Raw genomic sequence first — 25,606 nt, forward strand, 5'->3', positions numbered from 1 at the left:
TTACTCAAATCATAATTACGAACATTAACTAAGAAACCTCATTATATTTCTATTCTTAGCCATTTATGAAATTTTTCCTTTAGTTTCCTCCAATGGGCCTCCAAATATCCATAACATCCTTTATGGGCTTCCTATGGGCCTCCAAATATCCATAACATCCTTTGTGGGCCGTGGATTTGCTTCTCATAACCCACTTAATTACGTTTGGGTTTGGATCAGAATACGGGGGTACTTTTGTAAGATTCATTTTGTTGTTATTATTTTAGGGGAAATTAATGGATTAATCGGAAAAATTACATGAATTAATACATTTTTAAAAATAATTATTGATTTTAGTGATACTTTTTATTTATTATCATTTGTAGCAATATTGTGATAAATTTGTGATATGTATTAAAAGTGAATTATGTATGCAATATATTTGAATTATAATTATTTTTGAAATATATTATGTTTATTTGGTAAAAAATTATCACATTGTATTATAAGTGTATTTAAATATGTGATAAATATATTATCCATCGTTAAAACTTGTATTATATTTGAATATGTATTAAACTTGTATTATAAATGAATTAAAAGTGGTCAAGTGAAAAAAAAAGTTAATTACTATAAATGATAAATATTTTTTTATTATAGTATATTTATGTAAGTTTTCCGGATTAATTTGGGGTCACTCACACAAATATCTATATTTTCGGGTGATTCTTATTTTTTGTCTTCAAATTTAATAGTTTTTAATTTTTATATTCAACAATAAATAAAAAGACGGTAAAAGATACTTGACACCAAAAGAACAAAAAAAAATTGTTTCACATAAGTGTATATTTTTGTATCATAATATATATAAGTTATGCTTTAAAATATCATGCTCCTTAATTTCTTCTACATAGCTTATGTCGATGGTGGTGAGAGCTCAGTTTATAACCCACAAATTATGTTGTAGAAGACATAATTTAGTTTCTAAAAAACTTATGTCGAGCAAAGCAAAAATTTCAATTTCAAAACCTACATATTATATCGTAATCCTTTTTGTTGGTCATTTATCTCTATAGCAAGTAGCAACCTTTTTTGGCAAAAGAAGTGTCCCAACATAATTTATGTATAATATACATATTTATAAATAAAATTTATCACACACATAATTAGTATATAAGTTTTATATATTTTTATTATATTTATAAATAAATTTAATCGAACTATGCATATAGCTAAATCTCAGCCCATGATACATGAGCCCAAATATATTCCTCAATTCGACCCGGCTGCTGCGTCCATTTTCAATTGGTTATTTTAAAATATTCATTTCTATCATTTTTTTTAAAAAAAAAACTAGTGATTTTTTTTAGCCTTCAATTGTTCTAAAAAAATTATCTTCTTTTTTTATTTTTATTTTTTATTGTGACATATTTCAAGCCACGTAATTGAACGACATGTTGATATAAAAGATGAAGGTGAAATCAATGATGAAAGCTTAGTTTTGATGCAAATGTGGAATCGAATAAAAGAGTAGTATAAGAAGACCAGTCAAATATTTATGATTTGACAACACAAATATGATATGCTTGGACAAGTTACTAGTAAATTCTATTTGAAGACGTAGTTGATTCCGATAAATAATAATCTTGAGAGTCTTTGGTCGGTCAAAAATCAAAATCATACTATATTAATTTTAAAAAAAATAAAAAATAAAATAATCTCAATTACTTCAAAATATTTTCAGATTTATGTGTTTTGCTTTGATTTTAAGTCAATTTAAAAAAAAATAAAAAGTTTTTCTTTTTAACAACTTTTTAATTTCAAACTTTTTACCTCACAATGTTTAATATATTAAAATTACTTCCTAGAAAAACAAATCAAATTATAATGTATGACTTCCATTAGCTTAAGAAATTGTCATGACAGTAAAGATTTAACAAAAAAAGCCAAAATGGTATTAAACAGCAAAATATAACAACATTTGGTGTGAAAGTCGTGTGGGTTCCCATTTAGATAATGTCTTAAAATCCATTTGGATTTGGATCATAATATTGCTGTAGAAATAGATTACTCCTATTATTTTGATTCTTAGAATCTAATAAATGATTGTACCAAAAAAATTAATAATTAAGGAATAGACAATTGAACAGAATATATTGGGATATTATTATTATGGTAATGACTAATGGTCATGAACTTTCTGGATTGAATATGAAAATTTCGATCTTTTTTTAATTTTTAAATTCAAGTAATCAAGATCCTAAGTCAATATCAGTAAATTCGACCAACCGATTTTTATAAAGTATGATTATAGAACAAGTCTATTGGAACAATGTAATTTGATTTAATTTTTTTTTTTACTATAACTATGAAGAACCCTAATTGACACTATTCCTTAGCTTAGTAAAACATATTAAGTAATTTAGTAGGATATTAAAAGTAGTATTGGATAGTATATGAACTTAAATTCAGTTGATACGGATAAATACAAGATTATCATTATTTTTAGATAATTCAAACTCTCAAATTTGAAATGAAATCCTATTCTTTTTTTAAAAAAAAATTGTTGAAAGAAATCAACCTTTTAAACTACTAAAAATAATTTCTAAATACTACTACTATCCATTCAGAAACATTCACTCACTTTTTTAAAAGCTTGGTCAAATAGTAAATATCTCATTTTGACTAAACAGAATATAAATCTCCAAACATTAATCTATGCCATCAACAAAAGCAAAAACTAAAATGAAATATCCTTTTTTCCTGATCAGTATTTGATTAGAATAATATTTTACCTTTTCAAATATTTTTATTTTTTTAACTTTCATATATTTAAAGTAAAAAATGTATCAAATGTCATTTATTTTAAAATAAAAAAAAGATATTATTAATTTTTTTATTTTTCTAATCAAATTCTAACCAAATTTTCTGGCTATTTAATATTACCGAAAACTAAAATTTTCATGTGGATAATATTAAGATGCTCTTAAACCATGAGCAAGCGACCCCTTAATTAGTGATTAATTAGAGGAATAGTCCCATGTCTTTTCCATTGTTTATTAGGATTAATATGTGGTAAAGTAAGAATTAACATGATTGTCATTCCTTAATTCTATATACAAAAAAAAATCATTACTTCTCCATTTTAATTTATATTATCTTATTAAAATATTGACCCAAGTCAAAATCAAAAAAAAAAATTATTTTAAAAAGATTATTAATTTAGCAAATATTAATTAAGTAAAACTTTAATGTATAACAAATAAAATAAATAGAGAAGTATTTATTACTCTTTTCGTCTTTTTTACTTATCATAGTTTCCTTTTTGAGAGCTACATAATATGAATTTTAACTAAAATTTTAAAATTAATTTTTTAATCATATTAATATGAAAAAAATTACAATTTATGCTCAATACATTTCATATTTTAAAATGTAGTCTAATTTACGCGCTACGACAACTAAAAAGGACCATATCCCAACACGACTAGACATAGTAACATTGTAATTAAAATTGAATCAGATTCTTATATATCCATTGTGCTTGTAAATCATTATATACCCATATCAGAACGAGCCATTCAATATCTACTAGAACATTAACTTTCTTTTATCATGAATCAATCTATATTTTTATATATCTAAAGAAGACCAAACGTACAAACACATAACAAACTTTGATCATATTCCAATATTCTTGACCCACACTAAATTAAAGTTATAAATATCCTGGGCCATACCCTACCTCTTTCTTGTATACTAATTTTCTACATCAACAACATATATAGCCCCCACAGTAGGATCAAAGATGTTTAATGTATCAAGCTGAGAGTTTTTGACAAGTAATTATCATCACTTGTCACACTGATGAGAAAAATAAGATTTAGGATTTGAACCATAAATTTTAAAAATCCTAAATCACTAAATCTAACATATAAGGCGTAATTTTTCAACAATTATTTATCATATAAATAAAGGGAAAAAGAAAAAAGAGAGTGAGCAAATATTTGACAATTCGTTATTATGGGAACCTAGATATTTATCTCACAAAAATGTGTCTACATTCATCCATCTGAACACTAGGACCATATCATGGACAGGCAATGAGACCATAATAACTATTTAATACTTGCTATTTATCACGTTACTTTATTACCTTTCTTTAAAGAATATAATCAAAGGTCGTTAAAATTTCATAGAGTAACGAATCGTACGTAATCAATGATGAGTCAGAAATTTTCACGAATAGAGCAAACGCTACCTCATTAAAACCCATGTTAGTGGTTTGAAACCGTTGACCTATAACAGCCCATTGTGTCACATTTTACTTTATATATGATATTTTTTTCCCACCAACGAAGGGTGTCAATTAGACACCCCAACATACACATGGTTCCAACTACGTTATAACTTCTTTGAGTATAGTTTTGTGACACCCCTGATACAAGGCAAAGTGATTATGCAAACTACGATACATTAAAAAAATAAAATAAAGAGCGATATATAACTTAAAAGTAGTTTTATATCTTTTTGTTACTTTATCCATGCATTTTTAGTCACAAGTGGCTTAGTCATTCTATATGTAGGCGGTATTAAATAATATATTAATTGGTATATTGAGTTATATGAGGATTAAATTACAAATCAAATATCAAACAAAATTATATACTATTGACTATTTTTTTTGCCTATACATCATAATAAGTGACCCCATATAGTATGATTGTGGGGAATACACTCGTACCGTCTTCAATAATAATGTATGTGACATCTCTCCAACAAAGGGCATACTGACAAAAATAATTAATTAATCAAGTTAAAATATTGACCGTATAAATATATGACAATTGAGTCTAACTCAATCCCTAAAATTAGCTTATGCAATTTTTTTTATCCAAATCCATGAAAAAAGACCAATTTCTCACTGATGTAAGACTTCTTAAAAAACTAATAATCTTTCAAAACAAGAAAAGTTCATGTGATATACACGCTTTTAGATCAATTTCTCATTCTGTTACCTTAAACTATACTCGCTATGTGTTATATGACGAAACAAGGAAAGTTGATATGATATACACACTTTTAGACCACTTGCTAACTCTATAATTTGGTACTCAAATAAATTTGTGCGATCGATCGATTGGGACAAAGAAAGCAATACTTTTCCGGAGAAACTTTTGACCAAATATATTTAAAATAAACAGATTTTGAAAATTTACAAATTTAAAAAGAAATTATTCCTTGTTAAATCAGCAAAAACGAATGTAAGTTCTCATGTAATTGACTCCGCAGGAAAATGAGGAAAAGAATCTTAGGGCTGTATTCGGATTTCAGTACATTGGAAATCATTGTAGAAAATATTTTCCAATTTTTTCTCCATCTTCCGCTGGTCAAATTTTAGAAAATTATTTTCTCGAAGGAAACAAGAAGAATTTAAAACAAGTTCCTTGCAAAACAGAAAAAAAAAAAACTGTCTCTAGCCAATTTAAAATTAAAAACAAATTGCACAAGTAACATGGAATGAAAAAGAAAACGTAATACATAAATATATCTCTTGAATTAGCTTTAAACGGATAATTATGACCTCTAACTTTGTGTTCGCACAATGAAACATTTATGTCCTACACGCCCCGTAGGACTGGTATCTCTCTACCTGTTCAATTTTATGAAAGCTTAAATATCTACTTATACACACTCAAAACTGAAAGACATAATTGTTCATCGAACCCAAGTTAGTTTAAGTATTATGCCCAAAAATAAAATAAAAAAATCAATGATCCTACTTTCCCCCCATATCCACACCCACAATCCACTAGCCCCATCCCACCACTCCACACCTTCTACTACACCGACTTATATCTCTCATGGTATTTTATTAAAAAAAGAAGAAGTAAGAAATCATTTATTTAAAAAAAAATATTTTCTAATACGTGTTGCTTTTTTCACTTTTTTTTTTAAAAATAAAATAAAAATAATCCGATGTGAATCAATCTTCTGTAAATACACCTCCTACCTGGTCTCTAAATAAGATAATTTGATAACCCGTTGTTAATCCGCCCTAATTCACTGTAATTCCTGACAGATTTTCTTAACGCCCAATTTAAATTACGAGAAAATAAAACTCTCGATCAAAATCAATTAACTAAGCAACTAAGATTTCCGAATAAGCCGTTGACCCGTAAAGAAACGGAATTTAGGGTTATTCAGTGCTGTGCATTTACAGTGAAAAACGTCATTATAACAATAGTGGGAGAGTACTAGTGACAGGTAATGGTCGGGGTAACCCACCCACACTAAATAAATCAGTACTAATCTTTATTTGGTGTTCATATTTTCTTCCTATAAATAGGCCCCCCTCCATAAATTATACATATATAAAATAATCTCCCCCCAACCCTCTTTCTGCATTAAACACCAACCACTCTATATTCATTTTCTTCTTCTCTTCCGCTGTGTATTAATTTAACACTGTTTATAGGGTATTGATTTGTGTAAAATGTAGGGAGGAAAAAAAAAGAGGGGAAAATGGAATGGGTGATATTGTTGACAGAAGATAGAGAGCACATATGATGGAATGCTGCTGCTGCTGCTGCTAAATCTGGAGAGTCTTAACAATAAAAAAAAGCATTTCACTTCATTTGTGCTCTCTATGCTTCCGTCATCCCTTTCATCCTCTTCTCCTTCTATTTTTCTCTTCTCTCTCCCTAAATCTATACAATAACTCGTTCAATTTTTAGGTTTTTCTTACTGGGGAAATTTCTTCCAATTTCTGTAAAAGGGAAGGTAGGGCACCTACCATCATTATTCACCCATAATTATCCCTTTTTTTTTCTTCTTCTTTTGATGTGCAGGTTTCGTCAGATGGAACATCTGTACACTGTATTATTTTATGTATTATGGGCCAACCATTCTATTGGATGAGTTAATCTGCTCAACTTCCATCGACGAATTGTCGGTTTGAACATTGTTTTGAATTTCTACAAGTATATGCTTTAACTTAAGCTTAGTTTCTGCAGCTGTGCTTGAAACACATGATTTGGATCTCTCTCTCGACCTTACCTGAAGAGGTCAGGTTACAATTTTACAATAGGTAATCTCTCCTCTCCTCTATTCATTATCTCAACTTACTATTACTTATCATGAACATAAATTTATATAGAATAACTACTACCAAGTCTGAATCCATACTTTCGTAATACTAAAAATATCATGAAGGATGAACTCGTAGAATTTAAATTCGAGATCTGCCTAGTTATATTAGCTCAGTAATTGAAGTATAATTAACAATCACCGGATGACATATTATCTTATCATATATCGAAAGTGTATGGTTTTAGGCTTAGTTGTTAACAACTAGTATGTACTTATAAAGGATTAATTAAGCATGAAAATTGCCTTTTCCTAATGAATTAGTTGGATCTATGGCTTCATTTTCAGTGTCTTATACTTTCCCTTCTGATTTGTCCCCAAAGAGTCTCTCCATCCAACATTTTACCTCACAAGTTTAAGATTAAGAGGATTAAAAGACTACACACGATGTTTTATTTAAGAACCACAAAATTAAAAAAAAAAAAACTCTCCAATTATTTTTTAAAACACTAAAGTAGATCTCAATTTTTTTTGGAACTACTGACCATATAGGGTAATTATTCACTAAAGTGCAAGTTTAAAGATATGTTATCTTGTAGGATATTCTCTATTGCTAACTGATTCTATCTGCTTCATCTCATCTATAACTGAATTGATTCCGGTTGAATTTTTTAGGGATATTTGGACTTCAATCAGTAAGCAAATCAAAAAGTTGAGCTATGATATTTTAGGTTCATGAAAACTTGACCCCTATGAAGAATATATGGAAGAACCAAAAGAAACCATCTTAGATTATTAGGCTTTAACAAGACTAAGAGATAAGATGATACCTTGTGTATTCTGTAGAAACTGGAGAAATCAACATCCAAGAATGATTGGACTAATTAAGCACTTAGCTTCTCATATAATCAAAGAAGAATCTTTCATTTATGTTGTCATTGCAATAGATTGTTGCTGTTGAAAGTAGTGATCCAGTGTTCACTCGATCATCATGGTCCACAATCGAGTCGATCCTTCAAAATGTAGCAAATTGAATTTTAGTATATACATCATATAAAAGGTATGTTTATTGAAAACAACCTTGATCTCTTAAAATCTACGTATATCATAACCTCCCCATACCTGACTTGTGAGATTATTACACTACTGAATACGTTGTTGTGTACTTGATAAAAAATGAGCTGGGAAATACATTAAACTATGAAATGCCAATCCCTCATAGTATTGTTGTTCATAACAGGAAGGATTTTCACTCATAACAGTCCTAATTTTTGAAATTTTAGACTCTTCTTATTCCTCCTTTTTTCGTGTCACCACTTTCTTCCTTCAACTCCTATACCGTTTTATAATGCATTGAAATAGTATTTTACATTGCATGTTCAATTCATTTACATTTGCAGTCAGAATAGTATTTTCCATTACATGTGCAAGTCATTCAGCACATTTTCCTCTTTGTGGTGGAGGTGGGGTTGGGGGGGACAGAGAGAAAGGAAACGGGTAGTGAAGTGATGGTGACAATGGTGGTAGGGAGAGACGAGGAGGAGGAAAGAGTGATCGGTGATGGAGGTAGTGACGGGAAAGAGAGGAGGAACCAAAAAAATAAAATAAAATAGGGAGAGAGTCGAATTTGACCTGAACTATATATGTGAAAGGTTTACACTTGCTCCTCATCAGCTTATACGAAAGGATCAAATTTGCTCTCCGTTTTATAAAAATTAATCCTTAATCAGAGAAATTTAGCTCTTTCTAATAATGGCCAAAAAAATTAATCCTTAATTTGCAGAAAGTAAGCTGTTTCTAATAATGGCGAGATATATGTATTTAACCTCAATTATAAATGAGAAGCGAAATTGTCCCATATCACATAATTCTGGGGCAAATTTGATCCTTAATAAAAGCATATTGAAGATTATCTAGTCTAGTGTAAAAAACAAAACGCGGGTTTTATACTCTCTGTCCACATTCAAATTAAGCCGTTTTTAAAAATTAAATTAAATGAAAAAAATACATCGTTAATATTAATTTAAATTCTTGGTATTTGACCCTAAAAAAAGAAAGTTATGACAATTAAAAATAAAAATTATATTATTGCTCCTTCCATTTTAATTTATTTATCCGATTTCAATTTTATCAGAATTTTAAAAATATAAAAAACTTTTAAACCTTAATTCTTAAATTAAAAATAGATAAAATATATTAATATGTAAAATCTTAAAAGAAAATAATTGCCAAAAGGGAAGCAAATACGGTCAAAACAAACTAGGAAAATAAGAAAAAACAAATAGAAACCTCTTATTATTTAAATATCGTACTATAATGTTTGCACTAACGGAACATCTACACCCGAGCAATAATGCAAGCACTAATATATCCTATTTTACATTATATAATTATTCTTATATAATCTATCAAACGATTCATTAGGAATAACTTTGGATGACTTAAAAATGTAAGAAAAATATTTTTAGTGGTATATATATCAGTTATATTAATATCCTAGTGGCTTCAGACTAGTTGGACGGAATGAATTTTTTCCACTAATTTTTTTTAAAAAAAAACAAACATCAATGCTGTGAGATTAAGAGGGCAATATACAATAGAATTTTTAACCAAACTAAGTTACTAAGTTATTATATAAAACAATTTACCAAAGTAATACATTTTTCTAAAATTTTACAAAATTAGTATAAACGTATTTCACGGTAACGTTTTAGGGTATATTTTATTTTTAAAAAACTAACAGCATTAGGTTGATATACTTACTTTTAAAACGTTATTTTCAATAACGTTTTACTCCTAAAACGTTACTATGAGTAACATTTTAGGAGTAAAACGTTACTGTGAGTAACGTATATCAATCTGACGCCATCAACTTTTAAAAAATAAAATATATCCTAAAACGTTATTGTGGAATACGTTTATACTAGTTTTGTAAAATTTTAGAAAAACATATTATTTTGGTAAATGATTTTATATAATGGCTTAGTTTGGTTAAAATCCCTATACAATACAACTGGGTATGTATTGATTGGACACCAAACAGGGTGGTGGAGTTTGAGATTTCAGTGATTTAACAGAGGCGGATTCAGTATTAAGAATTTGAATTCACAAATTATTTAATTTTTTAAATACAAATATAAGATCTACGGAAAAATTATGACTTAATCTGAAGTGATGAAGCCCACCTACTCCTAACTAGGTCCATGCCGATGGAGTTTCTGTTCCCCCAAATATAGAGTCAGCTTTGTTGGATAACACTTTACCCAATTTTAGTCCAAAACTAGTTAACAATAGCCTCCTAACGCCTATACTTCAAAAGCTAGCAGACAACTTTGACAGTGATTTTTGCAGCCCTCATTCAAAAAATGCCGTATCTTTTGACTCTAACTCTTTTCATTTGACTATGAATATCTTGAGGTTGCTAACTCAAACTAATTCGAAAAGTTTTACCATTTGAAGGAAATTGTAAAAACTAAAAAATATAAGCAGAAAAAGAATCGGCATATATATAAAATCATATTCTCCAAGGAACAGAAGAATAATATTTCTGACCTGATGATAAAAATGAGTGAATCTGGAAAGAGGTGTATGCTGGACCAATAATGTTAGCATATTTGATCTGCTTCTTTTGTTTGTCACTTGCAAAAATATTCGCGATGATACATTTCAATGGCGGGGGCGAAGAGGGACCAAAAACAAAAAGGAGAGTGAAAGATTGATTTGAAATTTGGAATGTTTTTGTACTTATTTGGGTGGAAAATTGAATTAGTACTATTCTATCCCATTGAATCGGAATCGTGTATGGTAAAGAGAGTTTATAGGGATTCGAGTGAAACGCATGCCCAACGCGTTTCACGCACACCTTCATCTTTATCCATCCACTTGTTAACTTTACTCTTCTTTAGTTTATTCATATTTTAGTATTACTATTAAATGTCTTTTAAGATCTAATAATAAATGTTTCCTTTATCTCATTTTATGGATATTTTTTAAATTTGAAATTTATTTGTATATTTTATTTTTTTAAAATATTTTAAATTATCATAATTTACAATTATATAAATTTCATATAAAAATATTAAAGATTTCTTATGCTAATTTCCAATTAATTTAAACTATTTTAACTCTAAAAAAATAAAAATGGTCATACAAATGAAGACGCAAGAAATATCACACCATAGGAATAATAGATATCTCAAGGGAGCAATTCTCATGAAACTTGCTTTTCTAAAATATTCTATTTCATCACAAAGTACTTCTTGTTTTATTTTATATGTCAAAGTTTTTAGTTTGTATTTATATTAAAAAATTACGTAATTTTATTTTTCTATCCTTATTTAATTTTATTGAAACTAAAGTTTTTAATTAATTAATATGAATTAATTTATTATGATTAATTAATTTAATCAATAAATATAAATAATTTATTTAATCTTTCTAAATCGATCAAATATTATATTTTTAACGCTAATAATTCACCAGGGTAAAAATGAAATAATATGATAATTTATGTATTAATTTTACGAAATAACAAATATTATAAACTAACTATTTATAAAAAAAATTAACACATAAAATGAAATGAAAAGCGTAATTTATTGACAACGAAAATCTCAACCTCTTTTGAGTGATATGTAAACCTACAAACCCTAAATGGGTATTACTAACATGTGCCTAATTCGGATAACTACGTTTAATATTTTTACTTTATATTTTGATGTCTTTATTAAAAATTTTGACTCCGCGGTAATTTATATGGGACGGCTTTAATCTACTATTCTTACCACACATATCATTGCATCATTCGTCTACCTGATGGAGAGCGTCTCTTCCACACTGATAAATTTTTATCTGCACACTTTTCTTTAGATTTTGAAACATTTTTCAATTTTTGCACATCAAAACCTGCGCATTTTTTAAATTTCTGCGCATCAAAATCTGTATATTTTTAATATTTTACATTCGTTACAGAAAAAGGGTTTTAAATCAATTCAAAGATAATTATAAGCACAAGAAATAGAAGCTTTGATTGATTAATACAGTAAAATTCATTAAATTAATATTCAATTAATTAATAATTTCTATGAAATAATATCCTGATTTGGGTAAGTGAATAGAATTACTCATTTCGATAAGATAATATATATTTTTTATTACAAATAAAAAGGATTTCAAATCAATTAAAAGATAATTATAAGAAAAAGAAATTAGGAGTTTTGATTGATTAATACAGTAAAACTCATTAAATTAGTATCCAATTAATTAATAATTTCCATGAAATCATGATTTGTAAGCGAACAAAGTCACTCATTTCGATAATATAATATATTTTTAGAAGATCTTTATATAAGTATATGGTCTCATTAATATTATAAATTAATAATTTTTTTTTAAAAAATAATATATATATATATATATATATATATATATATATATATATATATATATATATATATAACAATTTAATGAAATATGATTTGATTGTTTTATGTTTTTTTGTTAAAATTTAAATCTAATTGAACCCATCTCTAGGTTTTTATATTGCATTCAAAAGTTTCAGGGTTGTCTTTTCAAATGAAAAGTTTTAAATGCTATTATAAGTGTTTTCATACACATAACGGGCTTCATATGTATTATATCATCTTTAACTTTATCTTTTCAATAATATCCATAATTTTTCTAAGCTTTAAATCTGTGAACATATACCATTTCTAGTATTTTCTACCCATCCAACAAGTTATTACCATTCATTTCATTGTGATAACCGAGATCATTAATCATAATCTCAAGTTCATGAATGAGTTTTACAAGTAGGTTCATTTTTTTGAAAATTAATTTTATGACGTTGAAACACTCTTTAAATTAATAAATATTAATTGATTAAATAATATCTTTATAAAATGATTATATTTCATAGTTTCATCTATATTAATTTAGTGAGGTTTTAGTGTAATATAATATAAATTTTAAAACATATTAAAGAGAGAATAATTAGTAGTAATTGAAGGAAGGGATGGATGTGTTTGGTTAATTTTAGGAAACTTAAAGGATATTTTCGGTTAAATGAAATAGTATAAGGATAAAGTGACAGTTGAGGTGAAATAAGAGGGATGAATTTGGTTAGAAATTGTTGGACTGTTCCGTGTAATTGTTTCTTTCTGAAATCGTCCCCGCTTTCAGTCGCACTATCCGTTTATACACCATATAGCTTTCAGTCTCCGTCTCTTTGAGCTACCGATTTACTGGATTCCGGCCGTTCATCTGAAAAAATGGCTGAAAGTTCCGATTCAACATCACTTGACAAAGAGAGTGTCAGCACCACTGCAAATAACAAACGCGAAGCTCATCCTGATAGCTCGGATTCCGTAACAAAGAAGTTGAGAAGTAGCGACACTCATGACGAGCCGAAGACTGAAATCACTGTCCCGAAAAATGGATGTGAATTGTATTTTGAAATAGAAGCTGATGCAGCTGAGGATAAGGGTTCCAGACACACCATGGAGGATGCTTCTGTTGTTCTTCCTGATGCTGGCCTTGAATTTCCCGGGAAATTGAGGTTTTTCACTAACCCTAATTCCCAAATAAATTTGTGTTTTGTACGTATGGATTAGCTTAATGTAGATAGGGTTTGTTCGACAGTCTGCATAACTGGTTAATTGATTGTTGAGGGAGATGAAAGAGTTGTGTTAGGGAAGTGATCACTCGAATACTTAGTCTTTTCGCTTTGGCGTTCTATTTGCTATTTGTTTAACCTGAAGATCTAATAGGACCCATAGCTTTAGCTTAGAACAATGATAGCAACAACAACCACATGTAATCACAGTAACTCCATTAGTGGAGTCTGGGGAGGGTTAGTGTGTATGCATACCTTACTAGAGATTGTTTCAATAGACCTTAGGCTTGAGGAAAAACTTTTCAAAGCAGTTAGAAAAAAGAAAAAAAGGGAAGTGAAGAAGCGATGGCAAAATACTAAAGAAAATGTGATAAATCATTCTGTAAAGGAACAGTAGTTACAATAAATAATACGATAATAGTAGTACAAAACGATTAGTAGTGCAGAAATCGAAGAACAAAACACTATAAGAGTAATACTATGCCTACTAGGATGTAATGGTAAGTGGCACAATGCTCAACTACCTATTAACCTTCTACCCTAATCCTTGTCCTTCATAACCTTCTATCTAAGTCTAAGGTCTTGTCATCAGTAAGCTAAAGTTGTGTCATATTAAAATATAAAAGAGAAATATACAAATTTGACATGAATTTGAGACCGATGTACTCTTTGAGATCTGATTTAATGCACTGCTAGGGTTTTTGAAATTTTCCTAACCATGTTATTTCCTTTATTTAGATGTGCACATTTTGCAATATATGATGGGCATGGAGGTCGATTAGCTGCTGAGTATGCCCGGAAGCATTTACATGACAATGTTCTATCTGCAGGCTTACCACGTGAGTTGGTGTGTTTGCTTAGTCTTGTTAATGTTGGTCTAATATTTGTTGCGACCATTGGTCAATCATCACTTGTTGCATAGTTCTGTTACTAGTAGTGGTTACTTTTTATTTGTTTCGGTTCTCCATACTTTGTAATCATTGTCATTCTTTCAATGAATTTGCAGTTGGATATTAAAGCAGCCAAAAAGGCCATACTCGAAGGTATGGTACTGGGCTTCTTTGCTAGATATGAGAACTTGATATTCTTGCTCCTTCGCCTGTTTTCAATTGATCCAACTATTGATATTACTCATGGTGGATTTATGTATTCTCATTTCCATCTATCAGGATTTAGGAGAACTGACGAGTCTCTTCTTCAGGAAAGCACCAAAGGTATATTTTCTCAGTTCCAACCTTTTTCTGTATTCTTGATTTCCTTAAAAGTTCCATCATGAGGTACTTTGTATGTAATTTGACAGCAAGATATTGGATGTGCTTGTGATTTGTTCTCCCTTTCAAGAATTTTGTTTTGTATTACTAATTTATATATTCTGAAGATAGTCTACTTGATTCTATATCATTAATTTTCATTGAGAAGGAAAAGCGGCACTATATTTTCATTGGGTGGATCCATTACTAGTATGGTTTTACTAAATTTACATTGTTATCGTGTATAGGAGGGTAAAGAATGGTCGGCTAGATAATCAATAAGATAATTAGAAAACGATGTTGGTTCCTTTTCCTTCAGAAATGCTAGTAAGGTGGTTCTGTTTTTCTTGTATGTGTTTTTAGGCAGCTTGGTATTTCACACTGAATTGTCAAGTGTTATCATTCTTTGGTTCATAGTCCAGTTCAAGCTGTGTTTGTTATTTGCTAAGGATCTGGAGCTTTTCATTTTCTTAGTCTCTTTTAAAAGTTGATAACCTACTTACAGTTTTTAGATGCATCAGCAGGTGGTTGGCAAGATGGAGCGGCTGCAGTATGTGTCTGGGTATTAGGATCCAAAGTAAGTTTAATCTTATACTTTCTTCTGTACTCAAATTAGTGATTGGTTTTTGAGCTCTATTGTGATTCTCCTTCGACACTGTTGAGTTGCTGGAATGATGGTTTTGGCATCTGAAGCGCATAGCTTAAGGAACACTCATAGTTTAGGTGTGAGTCCATCAATATTAGATTGATATGATTACTCTGTGTCGCAGACACGTAGAAGTGTATATCTAATCTTTTCTGGGAAACCTTATCTCAAGATACTTCAAATCTTGGTGCTTAAGCTTTTGTGATATTGTCTGTAGTCCCGAAAGAGTCATCTGGATGTTGAGCATTAGACCAACTACCATTAGTATCTCTAAAGTAGTTCCTTTAGTCTAAGTTGTCTTCATGGAAAACTCACTCTCCAAATAACCTGTAGCGCCTCACAAATATGTACTTCTTTCTTATCAGTTTTTTATATTGACTCCCACGGATTTGCTTTGAATATCTAATGATCTTTGTATCATGTATGATTAGGTGTTTGTTGCTAATATTGGAGATGCAAAAGCAATTTTAGCTCGGTCATCTCCTAGTGATGGTTCAAACAACACTTCTGATGGATCAACTCCAATAAAGGCCATAGTCTTGACCAGGGAACACAAGGCTATATATCCTCAAGAACGTGCACGTATCCAAAAAGTAAGCATTAGGCAATGAATGCCCCTTGAATGGTTATCAATCTTGTTTTTTTTACTCAAAGACTGGCTAGAGCTTGTTTAGCTTATCTTAATTTGTGAACCAGTTTGATCAAATAATTCGATAATGATTCTGGATTTTGGTACTTTGAAACTAAATGTGTTCCATAACCTTTGTCCTGGTATAATTTCATATAATAGCACATGTAAGTATCTTTCAGATGGAGGTAAATTGAAAGGATCTTGTTGGCAAATAAATTTAGGTGATTTATTTCCATGCACAAATCTTGGTAGGCAGAGATACCCGATACCTGTGCTATGGTGGGAGGTGATAGATTTCGAGTGAATTTAGTCTAGGTGCGTGTGCGTGCAAGCTTTCCAAAAGTTACCCATTAGGGAGTAGTGGCCATATTAGTCTGTTATTTCTTTCCTAAAAAATTCAAGGCATTCCAACAATATTTTTTTTGATAAATGCTTTTAGATTGAATTTTTCTTGTCATAAGTTGAATGTTGTGCCCAAATCATTTCTTGCTTTTCTGTTATGCTTATTGACTTCTGCTGACGAATATCATGGTCCTGTAGGCTGGGGGATCTGTCAGTTCTAATGGACGATTGCAAGCGCGCCTTGAAGTTTCCAGAGCTTTCGGAGATCGGCAGTTCAAGAAGGTTTGTGTGCTGAGATTAAAAGTATCTCAATGTTGACCAGACCTTTTCTTTTCTTTTAATTTTTAACTGGTGATTATGACGACTATAATTGTTCCTTTCTGTTTATCCATATTGCAAGTGATAACGTGTTTTTGCATAGTTTTATAGAGCATCCTAAGAAAATACTATTGTTATCTGTAGGTGCACCGTTTTTGTTATTTCCTATCCCCTGATAGGTTTTCATGTACCGAGTAAGGTGTGGAGTAAGTTTGATGGTGCATTTGCTGCATATACAGTTCAGATATCATCAGCAAAGTCGTGTTTTCCTAGTGTTTTGGCCTTGTAAGTTCCAAAAAAAATCATTCTACGTAGGTATCCATAAAATAAGCTGTTTAAAAGAAGTGACATTTGAGACAGGTGATAGATTCATTTGTTTCTCTATCTGTCCATTTTATCTGAAAAACCTTGATTTTGGAGTGGATGAAATGACCCACGTCTACACATATTATACGTAAATGTGTGTGTGTGTGTCTACTTATCTCTTCTTCATTAATCTTTTCTTGCTTGAAGGAATCCTGTGGATAGTGGATTTTCATATATGTGCATGTGGCTGCCCAAATATCTTCCAGAAAATTCAATAGCTGGTTGAACTACTTGTTGAACATTCAGTTTATGTGGTGTATTCCATCTTTTTCATGTAAAGGAATTCAATATGCAGGTTGGTGTCATTGCAACTCCAGATGTTCACTCATTTGACCTTACCGAGAGAGACCACTTTATCATTCTTGGCTGTGATGGCTTGTGGGGGGTATCTTTTGTTTTTTTTTCTTCTTATTTTTTGTTATTCTTATAGTTATTCATATAACCACTATGCTTTGGGTGCCCATCCTGGGGATATTACTTTTTCTATATGATTGTAGGTTTTTGGGCCAAGTGATGCTGTTGATTTTGTTCAGAAGCTATTAAAGGTATGTCACCTCCAGAAAGTTAAGGAGTCTCCCGAAGATTTGCATTTTTTGACTATTTTCTGTTAGCAGCTTGCTTCTTAACCTTTGCATCTGTTTGACAGGAGGGGCTATCTGTGAAAGCTGCGAGTCGCCACCTTGTGCGAGAGGCAGTCCGAGAGCGTCAATGCAAAGATAACTGCTCCGCTGTTGTAATTGCATTCAGGAAAAAGCAGTAAAACTCCGAAATTTGTTCAAAAAGAATCTTAGAGTCTAGACAACCAGATTCGGTCTTGTTCTGTGGTCCATACTTTGTGATGATTGGGTTTTGTATCATGGTTTCATCTAATGTAGTTGCAGATCCTTACGTCTCAGATCTCTTGGCTTTTGACAAGCTGTGCAATTTGTTGTAGAAAATAGGTCAGTCTTTGAAATCTTTTCCAGCACAAGACATGTATAAAACATCCAAGTTGGATAAATTATCATGCAACTAATCGTGTTAATATTCGTTCGATTTTTTTCAAATTGTTAGTACTCTCATTCATAAACCAAAATCGTTAATACTCTCATTCATGAACCATCTTGGTAGATTTTATTTTATTTTTGAGTGACAAATTAGATAAGAAAATTCTTTTTTTCTAATGGTAGAATCTCTTAATAAAACCTACCTACTACTCTGAAAAGATCAATAATAAAGATAACATGGGTTTTGTCTACTGACTGAAGATTCTCAAAGGATTTTGGTTGATTGCTTGTGAAAAGATTCTATTTATCAAATGTCTTTTCGGTTGCAAAAGTTTATTTTGCTCTCATTAGATTTCTAATAACTGTACTGATACTGATTGCATAATGATACAGTCCTCCTATTGTGGACGTCAATTATCATATTGCAAAGTTGGGTATTTTATTATGAAAATTTGAAGGACCACATGGGATCTAAGATTCCTCCTCCTTTTAATCTCGTTGATAATGGCGATTTCTGAGACAAGCTCATATGCACTTAACTATCTCACCAAGTACCTAGCGCCCGCATCTTGAACAGATGAAAAATAATCGGTAAGCATTATTATTTAAATAAACATATCTGAGAAAAACTCCTCCATAAATTAATAGCTGCCAAAATTGAAAAAAGGTAACAAAAATAGGGTGTGTGTTTCTTATCTTTAAATTATTAACTACCAAACCAACATGCATAGCTCCCACTTTGTCTCCCCAACAAATTCCAAAAAAAGTCTAAGTCAACCAATCATATAGCATTTAGATAAAAAGAAATCTCATAATGGACAGATTTGCATGCAAAGCATAGAGCAACTATATCAATAAATGCACATTATACATCAACAGACTCTAAATTAAAAAAATATATTCAGAATCTCATAATATTATGTCTAAATGATCACTTTGCATATGCCAGTAAGGTTGTTCTGTTTTCTCCCTCAATTATTCAATAATTTAATACACTTTTTTTCTTTTCCAATTGGCATCTTTCACATTGTGTGTGTATATATGGGGACAATTGTTAGTACTTGAGGATCTAAAGAGTGAAAAAGAAATCAAAAGATATGGAACCAAAAAGTGGAATTTCTGGAAAAGTGAAACTTCTTATAGCATTGCTTGTTTTGCAATTATGTTTTGCAGGTTTTCATATAGTCTCAAGACTTGCACTTAATATTGGTGTCAGCCAAATTGTGTATCCAGTTTATAGAAATACTATTGCATTGGTTTTGTTAGGACCCTGTGCTTATTTCTTGGAGAAGTGAGTTTTTAAATATTACTTTTTATTAAAAAAATATTTTTATCATTATTTCTTAATTTATAGTAACATTTTTTCTATACAGGAAGGAAAGACCACCCCTCACATTCTCTCTATTGGTTCAATTTTTCTTCCTTGCATTAATAGGGTAAGCAAGTAGTTTTTTTTTTTTTTGAACTTTCGAATACAAGTATATATGCAGTGACAGTGTAAAGAATTTTTATACAATTAGCGACTAGGTTAATTGAAAGCCATAAAAAAACAAGATTAGTAAGTTGCCAACTACAACACTTCAAATATATAGAGAGTTTTTACGTTGTCGGTGTATATGAGTTAGTAAATCATTTTTTTAAAAATGTATTTTGCTAATCATTTTAAGTTTTTGCTTTTTCAGAATCACAGCAAACCAAGGATTTTATATCTTAGGGCTGTATTATGCATCACCAACCTTTGCTTCAGCAATGCAAAACTCTGTTCCTGCTATTACTTTTATCATGGCTTCTATTCTAAGGTATGCAAGAGCTCATTAAAATGACTCATCTTATTTTTGTTGATAAACTGGATTTGAACGCGAGACCTCATCGTTCTCAGCTAATGTCATTGACTACTAGGCTACAACCTTAAGATGCCATCAAAATGACACATTTACATGTATTCCTTAATTTATTTATTTTTTAATCAAACTAACTATTGAGACTAAATTACATGTTTGTATACACTATCAGGCTAGAAAAAGTGCATTTTATGAGGAGAGATGGCATGGCCAAAGTTCTGGGAACCATAGCAAGTGTTGGAGGAGCCACAATTATTACTCTTTACAAGGGCCCTCCTCTGTTAAAAGGAAGCAATATTTCTGATGAAGAAATGGCTGCTTCTCAAAAGGACATGCTGAATTGGACATGGGGTTGTGTTTATTTGTTTGCTCAGTGCTTATCATGGGCTGGTTGGATGGTTCTTCAGGTATACCTCATGATGTTGCTCGGACTCTTCAAAAATGTTGTTTGATCCCTCCACAAGTAATGTATTTTAACAACATTATTGAATAGCTTGCTACAACAAGTTAAATTACGCTGATCGTACAAAAAAATTTCTTTATAATGAAACCACAACTGCAATTGTTGTTAGTAAGGCCAAACAGTTTCCACATGGTTGACAACTTGTTATTTATTTGCTCTAATTAGACTTGGTAAACTATGCTATGCAGGCCCCAATGCTGAAGAAGTATCCAGCCAAGCTATCACTTACATCATTTACATGCTTCTTTGGATTGATCCAGTTCCTAGCTATAGCAGCTTTTACAGAAAGGGATCCAACACATTGGAAGATCCAGTCTGGAGAGGAAATTTATCTGATTTTATATGCTGTAAGCCCCTTGTGATTACCCTGTTTCACATGATCTTAATTAACATGAATGACTAATTATATTTGACTTCAATTGCATTTAGGGTATTATCTCTTCTGGAATAGTCATTTCTCTCCAGACTTGGTGCATTCAGAAAGGTGGACCAGTTTATGTTGCCTCATTCCAGCCTGTGCAAACTGTATTAGTTGCTGTCATGGCTTTTCTAATTCTCGGTGATCAGTTGTACTCTGGAGGGTAAGTTCAAAAGCTAACTTTTACAAACTATATCCCCCCTTCCTTGCTCACAATAAATTGATCCCAAACCAATGAACTTGTAAATGCAGGATACTTGGAGGACTTCTGATTATGTTTGGGCTTTACCTAGTTTTGTGGGGTAAAACAGAAGAGAAAAGAATTGCTAATACTGAAGAGACAACATTGACAAAACACCTTCTACCTCCCACCAACAAGGAGGAAGCATCTACTGGAGCTGATAATTGCTAACAAAATATGTCAAATATTTTCTTTTTTGTTTCCTTTGAAATATTATTTCTTATTACATGGTTTCTTTATAGAAATTAAAGCTACAAGGTCAGTGTAACCTAGCATGGACACTACTGCTGAGCAACATTGAAGAGGAACCATTTAGTTGAAGCCCAGAAAATGAGGGATGAATTCGTTGTTTGGAAGCTTATAAGCTTTGTAGAATTATTTGTACAATTATACTACTTCCATGTAAACCTTTGAGAAGGAAATCAGTCAAATTGGTGTTCCATGTGTTCCACAGGAACCATGACTTTTAAAAATATTCCAGTTTGTTTTTTTATTTCCCTTTGATGTACAGTTTCTAAATTTTGAATATTACTTTTAAATGATGGATTTCATTTACATCTACATTGTTCTCAATGTGAAGTCAATCCTTCCATTAACCCAACCCCAAAGGTCAATTGAGATTAATCCAAACCCATCGATTCAATTTTGGAAATTCTATGTTGAAGCTCCTCAAAGTAGATGACTTATAGAACCACCTATACTAATTTATCCTTTCCACCGACCCTAACTCATAACTTACTGTACTTCAGATGACATATCAAACACAACCCTACTTCAAAAATCTAGCCAATCCTTCACACGCGCACACACGCACACTAAAAGGGATGATTTTATGTATTGAAAGCCTAATGTGCATGTTCTTGATACATATTCTAAAAATATAGCCAATCCTTCATACCCAGCCTACTTGAAGAGAACCCATTCTAAGATGTTGTACCATACTCTCCAAGAATACTAGAGGAATTCATAGAAGACTTAAAGAAGATTAGCATGTACTGGACAGAACAGTAGAGGTGTGCGCAAGTTTGACCTAGACACCATCGTGGGAAAAAAAAACTTGAAGAAAAGGTATCAACTTCTTTTAAGTGGTTTGGGAGCAAGCTTCAGCCACTCCCAACCACCTTGCCATAAAAAATCTGCTTTTATGGGAAGATGAAGCTTGCACAGTCCATAACACCTATCACTTAATACAACAAATGGTCCAAAGGACTCAAAGTAGAGCGTGCTGAACCGGTCAGACTAAAGAAGTCCTAGTTACCACGTAGCTTTCAGGTAAAAGCTAGCTATGGAACTGATCAGTACAAAAAAACCGAAGTGCCTCAGCAATTGCCCCCTTAGCTTAAGACAATCAGAAACCTAAGGTTTCTCTCTCAGAGGTTTCATTGGGAATTGTGTGTTTGCAAACTATTTGTAGGTGAAAATAAATATTCAGCTAGATAATGATGGAAAGTGAGAACTTTTAATCTTGATCTGTAAATACATCAAACATAAACCTCATCCAGCTGAATCCCCTGTTCTAAAGATGCTAACTTTTCTTGAGCTCAATTGGAAAATGGAGAAACAATGAAAAATCTGACACTAAACAAAGTCCCTTTATTGCAAATCTTATCAGAGAAAAAAGTTGATAGTCGCAGCTGACATCTCACAGGTTTAACAAGGTAATATTAAGTGAGCTTATATCACCATTACTATACACAGATTCTTTCTATATAAGATAAACTGAGTAGACTTGCTCAAGCCTCAAGTTGATCTTGGTCCAACTAAAGTGCATACAAATATGTAATCTGCAACTAGATATGAAAACTGGACCAGATCCACAATTTGTTCAAGGTCAAACAAGTAGATAGTGCCTGGGAATATTCATCAACACTCAGCAGACACTAACTAAAAGAGATTGCAAGCTCTGTTGGTGGTAATAGGACAACAAAGTGCAAGAAGCACATATTAGATATAAGTTATAGGGAAGCACCCTGTGGTAACTAATTGGAACATAAATTGCAGAGGGAAATAAAATTCACCAACTAAAGAGCATCTGACTAAAATATTAATAGACTGATAGTGATCCACATGTTACATATTGCACCATGTCAACCAATAAAAATGAAGAAGAGTCGTGCACTCAAAACTTAGTATTCGAGTAAAACGGAAAACCCCACAAGTAAAAAATTAGCTAAGCAAAAATGAAAATTCAGCATATAATCCGAAATAGAGAAGAACCAGAGGACCATTAAATCTTGAAACACACAAGTCAAAACCAAAGATAAGACAAAACACTTCTAATTTTCTGCAGTTTCACATGACATCACCCTACCTCACAGTAACAATGTCATCAATCTTCAAAATCATCCGTACGCATTCGGTAGCCAAGGTGATTGCACTCGTGCTCACCAACAATGGCTGCACGACATTCTCTTCCAATATGTTTGTGATCTGCCCCTTCCTCACATTGATCCCTGTGTTGATCTCGCCCTGAGCGTGCCTGTTCCTCAACTCAGTCACAATTGCAATTGGGTTCAACCCAGCATTCTCAGCCAAAGTATAGGGAACGACTTCAAGGGCTTCAGCAAATGACCTCACACAGTACCCTTCCATCCCCTGCAAAACCTTTGCCCATGCACCCAACTGCCTAGAAAGCTCAATCTCAGGTGCCCCACCTCCTGCTATCAAGAACCTCTTGTTCACCAAACATCTTACCACACACAATGCATCATGCAAACTTCTCTCAGCCTCATCAAGGACCAATTGATTTGATCCACGAACCAGCACTGAAGTGGTCCTGCCCATGTCCTGGATCCCTGTAATCTTCACAATCTTTCCACCATCCCCAAGAGATATCTCTTCAACCAAATCTGCATGGCCGAGTTTCTCTGCTCGGAAATGATCAATATTGGCAATAGGCAGACAATTTAAGGTCTTAGTGATGAACTCAATCTCATCTCTCTCAACATCTTTAATCACCATAATCTTTGCCTTTGACAAATAATGCAGAGACAATTCCGTCACAGCGTCCCTCAGAATACTCTTCTGAATCAACAAAACATTACAGCCAGTTGCTTTAATCTTCTTAATCATGCCCAAAATGTAGTTTCTCTCTTCTTTCAAAATCCTGTCCATTTGAGTATAATCAGAAACCACAATGCTCTGCTCAATATCAGTCTTGGGAGGGGAAATTTGAAACTGAATCACCCCAATCTTAGCTTTTTCAACTCGTGTGAGACCACCTGAGGCATGACTCACCTTCTTGTCAAAAACTAAGCCTTTAACCAACTCGGTATCATCAACAGTACCTCCCAATTTCTTGACAATTCTAATATCCCTTAGATCGACAATCTCTGGTTTTTCAGGGTCAACAACAGAAAGCACAGAATCAACAGCTAAAGGAGCCAAAAGAGTGGAGTATTGCGACACTACCTTGCTGTTAAGCGCAGTGCTAGCTGATTTCACAAGCGAATCACGGTCAGTGAGCTCAACAGGAAGAGCCATGGCAGTGAGAACTTCAACAGCCTTTGTAGATGCCTTATGCAGAGAATCGGAAACGACAGTGGGGTGAATACCAGAGGAGAGAAGTGAAAGACACTGTTTGAGCAATGCACCGGCAATAACAACAACGGTGGTGGTTCCATCTCCGGCAACAACATCTTGAGACTTAGATAACTCAACGAGAAACTTAGCAGCGGGTTGAAGAACCTCCATTTTGTTAAGAATAGTAGCTCCATCGTTTGTGATAATGACCTCTCCGTTTGCAGTAGAGATCATTTTGTCCATACCTTTGGGGCCAAGACTAGTACGAACAGCGTTAGCCACAGCCTGCGCGGCCGCGATATTCGCCATGCGGATATCATCTTTCCGCTTGTTGTCCACAAAGGTCTCAGTTTTGGACGACGAAGCAGCGGAGCGCGGCGCCGAAACTACTGCCGGAGATGCCATTTTTCAGATCAAGATTGACGGAACCCTAGAGAGAATACGAGATCGAGATGATTCCGAGTGAGTGGGAAAATGATTTTAAGTGTTTCAAAACCCTAGCCAAGTCTAGAGAAGAGTTTGGGTTTTGGACAAATTGAAATTTTTGAAGGGGTCTTTTGGTCTTTTTCCTCTTCCAGAGGGTTCACCCATATTCTTTCATTTATTCTGTTTCTACCCTTGTTTTATATCTTATTCTATTTCAACCCCAATTCAAATTATGTATACATTTTCACCCCTAAGTCGATCATAAAGATTGGTGAAGTAGGATAATAATCTCGAGATAATATATTGAATTATTCTATTCTATTATTTGATATGTATGAGTTTTTATAATTAGTATTATCATTATTTAGTTAAATAATAATTTGAGTAATCTTATACAAATGGCGAGGTATTATTTCATCAAATATGTTTATTTATTTCATTTCACAATAAAATAGATTATTAATATCTTATAAAA

The 25,606-nt window shown here is 31.9% G+C and overlaps 3 protein-coding genes and 2 long non-coding RNA genes across 11 annotated transcripts; 3 read left to right on the top strand and 2 right to left on the bottom strand.

The window, feature by feature from the left end:
• Positions 1-4,562: 4,562 nt before the first annotated feature.
• LOC109119885 (uncharacterized) lies at positions 4,563-10,976 on the bottom strand. The gene is made up of 3 exons (XR_002027456.3): positions 10,621-10,976; positions 7,899-8,081; positions 4,563-4,769 (listed from the first exon to the last, which is right to left on the bottom strand). It is a non-coding gene; the product is annotated as an uncharacterized lncRNA (long non-coding RNA).
• LOC104646562 (uncharacterized) lies at positions 6,801-7,998 on the top strand. Its single transcript, XR_740664.4, has 2 exons — positions 6,801-7,069; positions 7,744-7,998. It is a non-coding gene; the product is annotated as an uncharacterized lncRNA (long non-coding RNA).
• Positions 10,977-13,138: 2,162 nt separating the features above from the next.
• LOC101249623 (protein phosphatase 2C family protein) lies at positions 13,139-18,303 on the top strand. Of its 7 annotated transcripts, XR_011219876.1 has the most exons (11): positions 13,182-13,624; positions 14,420-14,528; positions 14,688-14,724; positions 14,851-14,895; positions 15,453-15,508; positions 16,009-16,170; positions 16,749-16,832; positions 17,013-17,153; positions 17,530-17,619; positions 17,732-17,779; positions 17,881-18,280. XR_011219876.1 is itself a non-coding variant. In NM_001347146.1 (10 exons), the coding sequence occupies exons 1-10, from the start codon at positions 13,338-13,340 to the stop codon at positions 17,992-17,994; spliced, it is 1,029 nt and encodes a 342-aa protein (NP_001334075.1). In that variant the 5' UTR covers positions 13,139-13,337; the 3' UTR covers positions 17,995-18,303. The 7 variants fall into 7 exon arrangements, 3 of the variants coding, with proteins under 3 accessions (NP_001334075.1, XP_010318640.1, XP_010318641.1); NM_001347146.1 differs by lacking the exon at positions 17,013-17,153 and having other exon boundaries at positions 13,139-13,624; positions 15,456-15,508; positions 17,881-18,303; XR_011219874.1 differs by lacking the exon at positions 17,881-18,280 and having other exon boundaries at positions 15,444-15,508; positions 17,732-17,771.
• An 882-nt stretch (positions 18,304-19,185) lies between these two features.
• On the top strand, positions 19,186-21,738 carry LOC101244272 (EamA-like transporter family protein). The gene is made up of 7 exons (XM_004236380.5): positions 19,186-19,511; positions 19,594-19,656; positions 19,903-20,019; positions 20,234-20,468; positions 20,713-20,871; positions 20,954-21,105; positions 21,195-21,738. The coding sequence occupies exons 1-7, from the start codon at positions 19,318-19,320 to the stop codon at positions 21,352-21,354; spliced, it is 1,080 nt and encodes a 359-aa protein (XP_004236428.1). The 5' UTR covers positions 19,186-19,317; the 3' UTR covers positions 21,355-21,738.
• A 1,478-nt stretch (positions 21,739-23,216) lies between these two features.
• LOC101246121 (T-complex protein 1 subunit delta) lies at positions 23,217-25,279 on the bottom strand. The gene has a single exon (XM_004235729.5). The coding sequence runs from the start codon at positions 25,108-25,110 to the stop codon at positions 23,491-23,493; it is 1,620 nt and encodes a 539-aa protein (XP_004235777.1). The 5' UTR covers positions 25,111-25,279; the 3' UTR covers positions 23,217-23,490.
• Between the last annotated feature and the right edge of the window lie 327 nt (positions 25,280-25,606).

The sequence above is a fragment of the Solanum lycopersicum genome, chromosome 3 (genome assembly GCF_036512215.1).
Source record: "Solanum lycopersicum chromosome 3, SLM_r2.1".
Classification (NCBI taxonomy): Eukaryota; Viridiplantae; Streptophyta; class Magnoliopsida; order Solanales; family Solanaceae; genus Solanum; species Solanum lycopersicum.

Bases quoted from the DNA above. Each gene is read 5' to 3' on its own strand.
- LOC101249623 (XM_010320338.4), top strand. From the start codon at position 13,338: ATGGCTGAAAGTTCCGATTCAACATCACTTGACAAAGAGAGTGTCAGC. The intron at 14,896-15,443 runs GTATATTTTCTC...TACAGTTTTTAG, and splicing joins TCTTCAGGAAAGCACCAAAG to ATGCATCAGCAGGTGGTTGG. The intron at 16,833-17,529 runs GTTTGTGTGCTG...TTCAATATGCAG, and splicing joins GAGATCGGCAGTTCAAGAAG to GTTGGTGTCATTGCAACTCC.
- LOC101244272 (XM_004236380.5), top strand. From the start codon at position 19,318: ATGGAACCAAAAAGTGGAATTTCTGGAAAAGTGAAACTTCTTATAGCA. The intron at 19,512-19,593 runs GTGAGTTTTTAA...TTTTCTATACAG, and splicing joins TGTGCTTATTTCTTGGAGAA to GAAGGAAAGACCACCCCTCA. The intron at 20,872-20,953 runs GTAAGCCCCTTG...AATTGCATTTAG, and splicing joins TTTATCTGATTTTATATGCT to GGTATTATCTCTTCTGGAAT.
- LOC101246121 (XM_004235729.5), bottom strand. From the start codon at position 25,110: ATGGCATCTCCGGCAGTAGTTTCGGCGCCGCGCTCCGCTGCTTCGTCG.